Source organism: Dendronephthya gigantea, unplaced genomic scaffold (assembly GCF_004324835.1).
Source record: "Dendronephthya gigantea isolate DGI-Jeju-01 unplaced genomic scaffold, DenGig_1.0 000052F, whole genome shotgun sequence".
Lineage (NCBI taxonomy): Eukaryota > Metazoa > Cnidaria > Anthozoa > Malacalcyonacea > Nephtheidae > Dendronephthya > Dendronephthya gigantea.
This window is the reverse complement of record NW_021163062.1, coordinates 21,822-35,191: the sequence shown is the minus strand read 5'-3', so window position 1 is coordinate 35,191 and position 13,370 is coordinate 21,822. Positions and strand designations below refer to the sequence as shown.

General features: G+C 34.2%; 1 protein-coding gene across 1 annotated transcript in view; it reads right to left on the bottom strand.

Moving 5' to 3' along the window:
- LOC114528893 (fibrillin-3-like) overlaps positions 1–13,370 on the bottom strand; it is a gene marked incomplete at its 5' end in the record, with an annotated part of 50,849 nt that overhangs the window by 15,706 nt on the left and 21,773 nt on the right. The window contains 15 exons of the mRNA XM_028550618.1: positions 210–332; positions 579–701; positions 1,016–1,138; positions 1,385–1,507; positions 2,445–2,567; positions 3,146–3,280; positions 5,156–5,343; positions 5,959–6,029; positions 6,753–6,868; positions 8,822–8,950; positions 9,539–9,661; positions 10,381–10,503; positions 10,804–10,926; positions 12,383–12,505; positions 12,806–12,928. Coding sequence (XP_028406419.1) covers positions 210–332; positions 579–701; positions 1,016–1,138; positions 1,385–1,507; positions 2,445–2,567; positions 3,146–3,280; positions 5,156–5,343; positions 5,959–6,029; positions 6,753–6,868; positions 8,822–8,950; positions 9,539–9,661; positions 10,381–10,503; positions 10,804–10,926; positions 12,383–12,505; positions 12,806–12,928 — 1,869 coding nt within the window. The remainder of the gene's footprint in view (positions 1–209; positions 333–578; positions 702–1,015; positions 1,139–1,384; positions 1,508–2,444; positions 2,568–3,145; positions 3,281–5,155; positions 5,344–5,958; positions 6,030–6,752; positions 6,869–8,821; positions 8,951–9,538; positions 9,662–10,380; positions 10,504–10,803; positions 10,927–12,382; positions 12,506–12,805; positions 12,929–13,370) is intronic.

Sequence of the window (13,370 nt, the reverse complement as noted above, 5' to 3'; positions counted from 1 at the left end):
ATTAGTGTTGCTTTGAAAATCTCATCAGTGACAATTAATTATGAGTTCAAAGTTTGCATTCGTCAACATCTTCTAAAGTAACAAAGATTGAATATTTAATGCGCGTTCATACAGTAACGTTTAAATAGACTGTAGAAGTTATAATCCCTCTTTTTATAAAATAAAAATGTATTTTATGAAAAACAAAAATAGTAATGGAAAGCACATACCTTCGCACGTGGTTCCGTTTCCTGTATACCCTTCATTGCAGGTACAAGTGAACGACCCATTGGTGTTTTTACACGTTGCTTGATTGTCACAGTTGTCAGTGTCACGTGCGCACTCATCAACATCTTTAAAGGTAATAAATCATGAATATTTGGCGGGAATAAAATTGAATATTTAACGAAGGAGCTGGTTTTCTTTAATGATTAACTGTTAACGGGTTATTAATAATCTTGCTGAGCAGTTTATAATTTTTATAGTCATAAGTGTTCCAAAGCAGCAGTGTTGTTAGTGTTATTCGCATTTCGATTCCAGAGATTTAGATTTTAAATTTAGACCAAAACTATAACAAAATAGTAATGCAAAGCACATACCTTCGCATGTAGTACCATTTCCTGTATAACCGTCCTTGCAGGTACAAATGAACGAACCGGTGGTATTACTGCACCTTGCCTTCCTGTGGCAATTGTGAGTCCCAAGTGCGCATTCGTTAACATCTTGAAAAGTAACATAATTGAAGATTAAACGACAACACTGTTTAATAACTCGATGTGCATATTATGTTCATAATTTTAGCAGTGACAAATTTCACTGTCGTAAATATTAGTGTTGCTTTGAAAATCTCATCAGTGACAATTAATTATGAGTTCAAAGTTTGCATTCGTCAACATCTTCTAAAGTAACAAAGATTGAATATTTAATGCGCGTTCATACAGTAACGTTTAAATAGACTGTAGAAGTTATAATCCCTCTTTTTATAAAATAAAAATGTATTTTATGAAAAACAAAAATAGTAATGGAAAGCACATACCTTCGCACGTGGTTCCGTTTCCTGTATACCCTTCATTGCAGGTACAAGTGAACGACCCATTGGTGTTTTTACACGTTGCTTGATTGTCACAGTTGTCAGTGTCACGTGCGCACTCATCAACATCTTTAAAGGTAATAAATCATGAATATTTGGCGGGAATAAAATTGAATATTTAACGAAGGAGCTTGTTTTCTTTAATGATTAACTGTTAACGGGTTATTAATAATCTTGCTGAGCAGTTTATAATTTTTATAGTCATAAGTGTTCCAAAGCAGCAGTGTTGTTAGTGTTATTCGCATTTCGATTCCAGAGATTTAGATTTTAAATTTAGACCAAAACTATAACAAAATAGTAATGCAAAGCACATACCTTCGCATGTAGTACCATTTCCTGTATAACCGTCATTACAGGTACAAATGAACGAACCGATGGTATTACGGCACGTTGCCTTACTGTCGCAATTATGAGTCCGAAGGGTGCATTCGTCAACATCTTGAAAGGTAACATAATTAAAGATTAAATGACCGACACTGTTCAATAACTCGATGTGCATATTATGTTCATAATAATATACATGAAAATATTTCTTGACTGTGATTGGTCGATTTCAGTGCAATTAATCCGAACAGCAGTGCAAAAATCTGTAACAACAGTGCAAAAATCTGTAACAACAGTGCAAAAATTTGTAACAGACCAATCTGATTGGCTGTCATAAATATATCAGCCAATCAAATTTGAGCTACGTTTTGGCGGGAAATATATGCTTGCCCCAAACAAAACAAACCAAGATGGCAACGGAAATCAAGCACGGAAATTTGGATTTTCGCGACTTTTTAACGTTAAAACAATGGTTTCACAACAAAATATTTAAGAAATAATTATAACGTCGCTAAAGGAAATATTCAATATAAGGGAAAGATCGATCAACAAAATGTACATGGGGACAAGAAATACAAGAAATACTCGTGTACTAAGTGTGTTTGTCTCGAACATTTTCATGTATATTATTAACAAGTAATAGTATGGTTTCTCGTGCAATTTGGAAAAAAGAATACACTCGTGAGTTTTCCAAAGCCCTAAAATAGCACTCGTCCTTCGGACTCGTGCTATTTTGAGTCTTTGAAAAACTCACTCGTGCATGTTTTTTCCAACTTGCACTCGAAACCATACTATTACCTATACTAATTATAGCAGTGTCAAATTTCACTGTCATAATTATTAGTGTTGCTTTGAAAATCTCATCAGTGGCGATTAATTATGAGTTAAAAGTTTGCATTCGTCAGCATTTTCTAAGGTTACAAAGATTGAATATTTAATGCACCCTCATAATTATAGTAACGTCCAAATAGACTGTAGAAGTTATAATCCCTCTTTTTATGAAATAAAAATGTATTTTATGACAAACCAAACAGTAATGGAAAGCACATACCTTCGCACGCAGTTCCGTTTCCTGTATACCCTTCATTGCAGAGACAAGTGAACGACCCATTGGTGTTTTTACACGTTGCTTGATTGTCACAGTTGTCCTTCCCAAGTGCGCATTCATCAACATCTTTAAAGGTAATAAATCATGAATATTTGGCGAAGAAGACGGGCAGTTTCAATGAATGCGCACATTCGGTTCAGAGTATTATTTTCGAGCTGCGATTACTAATTGGAGAGCGAATGAAAAATATTGGAGAAATAAGAAGGACTGAAGAAATATTCCAGAATATATTATATCATAAAATCATCTATAGAATTTCATTCGTAATTTGCATCGCATGAAGTAGCGCACGCATCCATATTTATGTAGCAAACAGGAAACACTTATGTATAAGCTATATACCATGCAGGTTGGTAAGTCTCGATTTCGCTCCATGCAAACAACATTTTTGGAAAAAATTCTTTAAAACCAATTAAATACCTTTCCAAAAACAACTTAGAATGGACACGATTTGCCCTTGATAATTCAAGAATACTTTTTTACGGTTCATTGCCATTTTATGTCTTTTAACATAAGCACAATAATGCATTTCCTTTAAATTTAGGATTTTAGCAATAGATTTTTACTTTGTCGCAAATCTGCATTATAAACAATAAAAATGCACAATTTTGAGACAAATAGATATCAAACGTGTTTATGCTTACCAATACAGCTTGTGTTGTTTTTTTCATATCCAGAAAGACAAATACATTCATAACTTGTGTTTGTGTTCCTACATAACGCGTTGTTACCACAATCAGGAGTATGGATACTATTCTGTGGATTGCATTCGTCATAATCTGGGAGGAAAAATCCCATTTAAAGAAGAAAATGGCGGAAAGTTTTTTGAAAACAAACTAAACATCCCTGGAGAAAATAAAAAAGCCAGAAAGGTAAACAAAAAATCGCAACAAAGCTACCAAAGTTGTACGATTTTCTTATGACAGTAATAAACAAGTAATGTTGCTCGTACAATTGCGGATTAACTCTCCCCGACGACTAGTCCTATTTTTGCAAAATTTTTAAATATCACTCGTATTTTAATCCCGCGAATTGTAGTCGCCATCACACGCTCGTACTAATTAATAATAGTAAAAAACCTTAATGAAAAACTATTTTGCGCCTAATCCATAATTTGTCTGCTTATTTTTTGCTTAGCAAGCGCAAGCTTAATTCACAATGGCTTGGCGGCGAGTATTGTAAATAAATATTGGCCGATATTCTTAAGATAAGCTATTTTCTCTGCCTGGACACCAAGTTGAGCAAATAATGAGCGGAATCCCTTCACCAGTGTAAAACTTTTACATGCACGCATGTGCTTATTCTGTTGTGAATATAACATGTCCCTTTTGGTCATGGTTTTTAAACTAGGAATCCATGCATATAGATAGTGCAACGTTCTAATACCTGAGCAACGTGTCGTCTGGCCCATAATAACAGAATCAGGGTTTTAACTTCTGCCAGTAAAAATCTAAAGAACCCCGTTTAACAAAAACTGACCTGATGGCTGATTTAAGCAGAAAGTTCATTTTCAATAATTCGATTGCTCTTAAAATTATCGTGAAACTTGAACGCTTCATTTACCAGGCTAGATTACAATTGTAATTTCACATAATTTCGTTGGTTGTAAAGTGCCAAAGATACCAATGAGATGGTATTTAGATGCCTGTATGTACCTGGACTGTGAAAATTTACTCTTAAAGTGTTCGCTTGGAAAAATCACAATCACTGAATCCAAGACAATCAAATGTACGTTAGGCGCAATGTTGTCATTATTCAATTGTATTTTAGTTGCTCATGCAAAGTGGCCGTTCCACTCACCACAACACTAAAACAATATAAGCAGGGACCCTGGAACGATGCGAGGTGGCAAAGGGGACGGATTTTGGTAAAAAAAGCACTCCTGTAGCAATACATAATAAACGAAATATAGAATGTTTGCAAAGCATTGTTTGACCCATTGAACCTCGTGTCATTATGTTTAGACGATTGTGATATTCTTCATACTCGTTCGTGAAACTTCTACTTAAGCTTGAAGCTCTGTTCACACGATCCAATTTTGTTGGATCCAATTTACTTCTGATAGTCGTTTAATAGTTTGTTCAGTTGACTTGCAGTGAATATGGGCAGCAAATACACTGAAGCCAATTCAGTATTGCTTCATCGATAATAGGCTACATCCCATACGTCAAAAGTGAATTGGATCGAACAAAATTGGGTCGTGTGAGGGCACCTTAGCCCCAATTGCCGGGCTGGTAAGGGGGGAGGGAAACTCAGTTGCCTTTGCAAATTTCTTTTTGAATTTACATCAGCCATATGAAATTATGTATCATGTTCATCTTACTAATTGCTTCAACCTTATTACATCATTCTATAGAAACGCAATATCTTGTAATTTAAAACCATATTAGAAAGATTATATTATGACATTCTCGAGTTTTTTTCTTAACTTGAGCCTGCCTGACTGCCGCCCGCTATTAATCTTAATACTTTTACATGCACAAACGCCTCTGCGGACGAGGGTAGTTGTTTGTTACTGGAAAGTCTTTTAAGACAATAAAAATTCTGCTATTGAACGAGCTGGTGTGTCACTCGGCAACCCATTTAGCAATGCTTTTTATATGTTAGCGAAAATATTGGATAAACGTTAATATAATTATTTGGAAGTTAAATACCTTTCACACTAAATTGGTCTTTCACTTCAGTGAGATTTGTGCTCTTGCTGATTTGGAAATCTGCTCCAAGAAATGTGCCGTTTTGCGTTACATTCATTGACTCGACTAACTCTTCTTGAATATTTTCATTGTTTATTCCAGCGGAATCATTGAATGTTGCAACGTAATCAAAACCAAGAGATCCTTGGCTGAAATCGTAAAAAAGAGAAATTAGACTTTACTAGATATATAATGCCAGATTCGTGTCTTAACGTTTACCGCCAGAAACTTTGTTCCTTACAAATGATACTTTGAAACTCGTGATCTTTTCGCCATTTGCGAAAGTATATTTTGGCGTTGCAAACCTATATAGCTGACCTGACGATTTAGTTATACTATAAAAATTTTATCTTATTATATCATTATTCATTTTTTTAGATATTCATTAATTGCTTTCACAGTCAATCATCACCAAAATATCTTCGATTGATATACGGTGTCTCAAAACAGTGACGGATCAAGGGCAAGTCAGAATAATGGTGGATTTCTACTTATAGAGGAAATCCGTTCAAAAAACAGTCTCAAAAAAACTCAAAATTGAAATCACAAAATGTAATAGTTAGAGTTTGAATACCTACCCACAAAATTAATGACCTTTAATAACCACATAATTATAATTATACAATATTATACAATATACATCAAATTTTAACAGCAGCCCGGTGATTTCAAAATTTTGTGTTTTTTTTGTGACACCTTTACACCTTCTAGCTACGGCCGTGAACAAAGAGTTGAGGAAAATTTCAAAGGCTGTTAAAACTTACAATAGTCGTAAAATGATGATTGACTGAAAGGTAAAACGTAGCCTCGGTGTTCTCGTGTAGAGGTTCGTAAGCTATAGAAAGACAAAATATAAACTATTATAGATAATTATGCATATACTAATTATATGTTTGTATTCTTGCATTCTTATGCACATATTAATAACATTCTTGATATTTTGCATGGGTAATCAATACATATGATGAATCATCAATTTGCTTTCGGTCGGTTACCCCGGGGCTTATGTAGTTCAATGGTGAATATTGCACTGACACGGGCCCGGGTAAAAGATCGAAAGCTCTGCTTATATGGTGTTGTTCACAAATTGACGATTTTAGTAAAAAAAACTTTTTAGTATTTTTTTTAAAAAAGGAAGTCTCTCATATGTAGCTATTAAACATAATATTTCGTTGTTCATGCATGACGTCGGTTCTTCTATCGCTGAAGATTTTAACATCCTTTACAGGAAATTTTAATTGGTATAAACGCGTTGCGAGGACCAAACTTATAGGTATACCTCCAACACTGTAAACCTTATAATCGATTACTTACAATCGTGGTTTAAATATTGTGTTATTTCGAAAAAGTAAGGCTAATGATCCGAATTCAGAACACTTGAAGTGTTCGACATGAAGTGTTCAGACGCAATTTCCATTGACCAAATTTATCTCAATTCCTTATTGAAACTGAAAATGTATATGAGTGTTGATGAATGGAATAAAAAAACAAAAATATCGAAGCAAAAAACACATGAGCGATTCATGAATATTTATGAGAATGTCGTAGTTGTACATACCTCAATGATTAACACTTGAGTAATTTTAAAGTACTCTAAACTTTGTGGATCATTATAGGCAGGGATGTAGACGCGATTTATAATCACAAATTGACCTTCGACAGAGGCCTGAATATCTAAGTAGAAAAGAGGACGCATGAGAGTTGTTGTTTGATCGTTCAAGTGGGGTAGGACAGTCATGTACTGTAAAATTTTAATTGTATAATGTTATTAATGTAATGTTAAAATTACGGCGTGCTAATTGGCCGATTTATTTCAGTAATGATACATTTCGTTGATTATTACATTTTGTAATCATCGGCAAATACTGTATTATCATTGGCTAAGAGAAGTGGGATTCGAGCGGCTCGTCCAACTTTGGTAAAATTTTCAAACATTACTCCTACTATTAATCCCGAATTGCACTCGCGGTGGCATGATTTTAATTGCACATTTTGCAATGTGTAATTAGACTCTTGCCAATAAAAGATATATTATATTTAATAAAAAACATTGCAGTATTATATACAACTAGCCAATCGGCATTCAGGATACAAAGTAAGAAAAACAAAATGAAAAAATGGCGCGTTATTTTCACAAAAAAACTAAACAGTCCTGTAGTTCATAAGAGAGGCGAAAATATTAGAGAAAGTAGAAAATGTTGGATAAAAATCGACCGAAATGATATACCTACATCAGGTAGTAATAAGTTATACAGGTATTGTAAAATTAACGTTTTGTTTTCCAATATAAGATCGTTTCGTTGCCATAATGTATCTATATACACTTTGATCGGCAACATCCCTTAAGGCGGACTTCTATTCAGTGCAAAATGTCGCGTGATACACAATTCAGCTCAATTTTCAATCCTGATACACAAAGCACGCGAAATTTAAAACAAAAATTCAAAATGGCTGCCATTACAGACGGATTGTATTCATTGAACTGCAGGTAAACTGGAACGCTATTATGAGCTGAAATACTTGACGCCAGATGTTGGGCTGGGTGTAAAATTAAAGCTATTGAAAAGTTATATTTCGAAATTTAAAGATTTAAACTACAAAGGAAATATTAAAAAAAAACAATTACCAACCGCCAAAAATCGAGAAATTTTTAAATATTTTTTAGATAATTATTTCCCTTTAAGATTACCTCTCGAAATTTCTACACGAAATATAACTTTTTAATAGCTTTAATTTCGTATACGGCTAAAGGTTTGGCGTTAAGTATTTCATCTCATAACTCAGATTATTCGTATTCGCTTGATTTCAATATCAAAAAGCTGAAGATAAATTATCTTCAATGAACGTGGAATATTTTCAAGCGGTCCAGACATTTCTGACGCTTGTAAACTGAAAGGATCAGAAAATTTGCGATCGATCTTTCAGGTCAAGCTTAACTTTGTGGAAATCAAACATTGGTTGAAAGCTTCATTTTTATAGGGCTGACTTTGCAAACAACAACAAATTTGCCTTTTGGTAGTTCGTTGCTGTTAACCCTGTGTTTAGGAAAAAGTTTCTCAAGTTATACACATTCAAGGTTACATCTGTTATCGTCGTGAAATCCATTGTTTGGCTTGTAATATTTATTGTTTAGAATGTTTTGCTTGTCCGAACTTTTTCCCGCACTGCAAATTAGCCAATCAAATCTTTCCACGCAAAACCAACGCGCCGCGTGTGGAAAGGTCTATTAGAAAAGCGATCGCAAAAAGTCGATCGCGTGACATTTTGTACCCAATGGAAATACTCCTTTAACCACGTGACGGAACGCGAGGTACTAATTCTGCCCAGATATTTTAACTACACCCGGGTATTGTGTCGCACAATATACAGAACCAAAAGTTGTTTAAATTCTAATTTTATGAACAGTGTATGGTTGACTTTAGAGGGTCTAGTTGGTCGTTTTTGTTGATTAGGCGCATGCGCGAAATATGAACCAGACTGGTAATCAATCACACCCATATTGGTTATTTTTGTATTACATTCAAAGCACCGGTGTCCATATCCCGTTATAAGGTAATGAGGAATTGCAGGCACATGGAAGTGGCCGAGGTTGCCAACGATGTTATGCTTCATGTACGCGAGACCTACCAGTACATTCTCCATCAATAATTTGCTGTCTTGGACTAATACAATTACAACGGTATGCTCCAGGAAAGTTGAAACATTCTTGACCTTGACCTGAACATTTTCGCGGTGCTGCAACACATTCGTTTATGTCTGCAAAGAAAGATATCGAAAATCCAATAGACCTTTTCGTAATTACGTCACAACATTATCGTTTTAAATTTAGAACCACCTTAATTAAATCAGATGGATTTAAATACTCTCACGAGTCAGGTGCAAAGATACAAAACATTCTTCCTCAACACATGCACGAAAAAGAATTTGAAAGGTTTAACCAGATCATGACATCAAAATCGTTTTGGATAATTTCATGCATGATTTAGTTGTGAAGCAAACACTATATATGCGAAAAAAGAAACAAGCAATTTATTCTTAAAGTGATGAGGTTTGCCTGAAAAATGCTTTACTTTCAAATCGACAAACTAATGCGGCATTTTCAAGAGTATACAATGCAAGACTAGACTGTGCAAAGGCGTGGTCATAACTATGGTTCCTGATAAATAAAAGTTACATGAAGCTTTTAATACCCGGTAAATTCAAGCGTATTTATTAAAAGCGTATTTATAGCCGGTGGATTAATGCTCCGTAAATTGAAGACGGTGCCACCAGGATTCACAAATGATCAGCAGCCAACGCGAGCAATGGTCGCAGTAGCATTAGCAAAGTTGCAATGAAAAATACCTTCGCATGTAGCTCCATTTCCTGTATAACCTTCATTGCAGGTACAAGTGAACCAACCAATGGTGTTTTTACACGTTGCTTGGCTGTGACAATTATGCGTTCTAAGTATGCATTCGTCCACATCTTCAAAGGTAATAAATCATGAATATTAACATTCGAGTTGTTTTTTTATTGTATTTTCATATACTAAAGTCCAATTAGACTGTTTATCTATAATTGTCACTTTATGAAGTATGAATGCCTTTTATGATTAACTATTAATGGTTATTATATTGCTGAGCAGTTATAGTATAATTATAGGTGTGCCAAAGACAGTTTTGCATGCCTGTTAGTCGTCTTGATGGGTTTATTAGCCTTTAAAGACCTGGGGTCAACTCGGTTAAACAAAAGAAAATTGATTTGCAATTCCCTATTTGAGGTCTTGTCCAGTAACTTTAAAGGTTCATAAATCCATCAAGATTTTTCTATAACAAAACGTATTGTATCTTTTTTATAATGCCTTAAACGTTTTACATATTCAAAATCCACAAAATGTTATAGACACTTTAAGCGATCGAGTTGGTTTTCTTTAAATAATAACGTCCAATTAGATATAAGTCATTATTGTCACTTTCAGTGAAGTATAAATGTCGTTTATGATTAACTGTGAACATTTTAAGCGGAAATAAATAAGGAATAATTATCAGGAAATATTGTTGCAAATAAATTATCTGAAATAAATGTTGATGACTTGATAAATATAATGTAAATTTGTTGGCAAACTGCGTTTAGACAATAGATGAGCAACGAACGGGTGCAATTGTTGTGGGAGCGGTTGCAAAGTTGTATTGTTAATTGCATACCTTCACACATGGTTCCATTTCCTGTATAACCTTCATTGCAGGTACAATTGAACGACCCAGTGGTATTACTGCACGTTGCCTGACTGTGACAATTATGAGCCCCAACTGTGCATTCGTCAACATCTTGAAAGGCAATAAAGATTGAATATTAAACGACCGAGTTGGTTTTCCTTAATGCACGTGCGTTCATATAATAACGTCCAGTTAGACATTATAATTAATTTATAATTGTCACTTTATGAAGTATAAATGCTTTTTATGATTAACTATTAATGGTTATTATCTTGCTGAGCAGTTTATAGTATAATTATAGGTGTGCCAAAGACAGTCTTGCATGCCTGTTCGTGGTCTCGTCCGATTCCAGAATTTTAGATTTTAAATTTAGAGCAAAATTATGACGAAATTTTAATGAAAACTACGTACCTTTGCACGTGGTTCCATCTCCTGTAAAACCTTCATGGCAGGTACAATTGAACGAGCCAGCGGTGTTTTTACACGTTGCTTGGCTGTGACAATTATGCGTATTAAGTGTGCATTCGTCCACATCTTCAAAGGTAATAAATCATGAATATTAAACATAGTACGAGTTGATTTTCTTTAATGAATGTTATATAATAACGTCCATTTAGACTGTAGTTATAATTGTTACTTTTAATGAAGTATAAATGCCTCTTATGATTAACTTTTAACATCTAAACGTAAATAGACAATGAATAATCTATGCAAAAACCTCGGTCTAAAATTTCACAGCACAGATTGAACAAGCGAGCTCAATAATCTGTTTATTATACGGCTGAACTGGTCCTGGTACGGAATATACGGACCACGGTCCGGATATGGGTTTTACGGAACGCTCGTCAACCAATCAGAATGGACGATTTTTAACAGCCAAATAATAAATTATGAATATTAAACTGCCCATACCATTGTTGTAGATTTTGAATACATCAAAAGTTCAAGTTATTTCAAAAAACATTGCAATACATTTTGTTTTAATTGAAAAAAATTGTCTTGATGGATTTATTAAAGTGCCTATATCACTTGTGCATGGGATCTTTACGGATTTGAATAGAGCTTGAAAAATTCGTTTATAAGTTCTACAACCCTTTTTAATATAATTAAATAGTTTCGGAAATATTCTTATCTAAACATGACGATTTGCCTAAATTTCCGTCGTAGTCTGGGGCCTGGGACTCAGGAACCGAGTTCTTGTCAAAAATAATATAATCAATTATAATTTTACTTTGATCTTCCAATAGCGTAAATATTTTGGGAAAAACTCGCCCAGTTGCTACAGCCATACACAACGCACCGTTCTCGCATTTTTTTCTTGAAAAGCGCAAACTATATCGCCAGTGAAACTCTTCATGTTGACATTATAAAAGACGGCGTGTTTGCAAATCATTTCTGAGTCCCAGTCCCCCCAACCGACATATTCTCGAAACTATTTAATTATATCAAAAAGGGTGGTAGAACTTATAAAGTAATTTTTAAAGCTCTATACAATTCCGTAAAGATCCCGCAAGTGATATAGGCACTTTAACCCTTACATTTGCCGGATGTGGGTTCAAATCGATGAAACAAAAGAAAACTGATTTGCAATTCCTGATTTGAGGTCATGTCCGGTTAACTTTTACGGCTAATAAATCCATCAAGATTTTTCTATGACAAAATGTATTGTATTTTTTTATAATGCCTTAAAATATTTATATATTCAAAATCCACAACATGCATGGTATATGCACTTTAAGCAATCAAAGTTGTTTTTTTTTTAAATAGTAACGTCCAATTAGACTGTATATATAAGTCATTATTGTCACTTTCAGTGAAGTATAAATGTCTTTTATGATTAACTGTTATCATAAATACAGTAAATGTTGACGACTTGCATACATATAATTTAAATTTGTTGGCAAACCGCGTTTAGACAATAGATGAGCAACGAACGGGTGCAATTGCATGTTGTGGGAGCGGTTGCAAAGTTGTATTGTTAATTGCATACCTTCACACATGGTTCCATTTCCTGAATAACCTTCATTGCAGGTACAATTGAACGACCCAGTGGTATTACTGCACGTTGCCTGACTGTGACAATTATGAGCTCCAACTGTGCATTCGTTAATATCTTCAAAGGCAATAAAGATTGAATATTAAACGACTGAGTTGGTTTACCTTAATGCACGTGCGTTCATATAATAACGTCCAGTTAGACATTATAATTAATTTATAATTGTCACTTTATGAAGTATAAATGCTTTTTATGATTAACTATCAATGGTTATTATCTTGCTGAGCAGTTTATAGTATAATTATAGGTGTGCCAAAGACAGTCTTGCATGCCTGTTCGTGGTCTCGTCCGATTCCAGAATTTTAGATTTTAAATTTAGAGCAAAATTATGACGAAATTTTAATGAAAACTACGTACCTTTGCACGTGGTTCCATCTCCTGTAAAACCTTCATGGCAGGTACAATTGAACGAGCCAGCGGTGTTTTTACACGTTGCTTGGCTGTGACAATTATGCGTATTAAGTGTGCATTCGTCCACATCTTCAAAGGTAATAAATCATGAATATTAAACATAGTACGAGTTGATTTTCTTTAATGAATGTTTATATAATAACGTCCATTTAGACTGTAGTTATAATTGTTACTTTTAATGAAGTATAAATGCCTCTTATGATTAACTTTTAACATCTTAAACGTAAATAGACAATGAATAATCTATGCAAAAACCTCGGTCTAAAATTTCACAGCACAGATTGAACAAGCGAGCTCAATAATCTGTTTATTATACGGCTGAACTGGTCCTGGTACGGAATATACGGACCACGGTCCGGATATGGGTTTTACGGAACGCTCGTCAACCAATCAGAATGGACGATTTTTAACAGCCAAATAATAAATTATGAATATTAAACTGCCCATACCATTGTTGTAGATTTTGAATACATCAAAAGTTCAAGTTATTTCAAAAAACATTGCAATACAT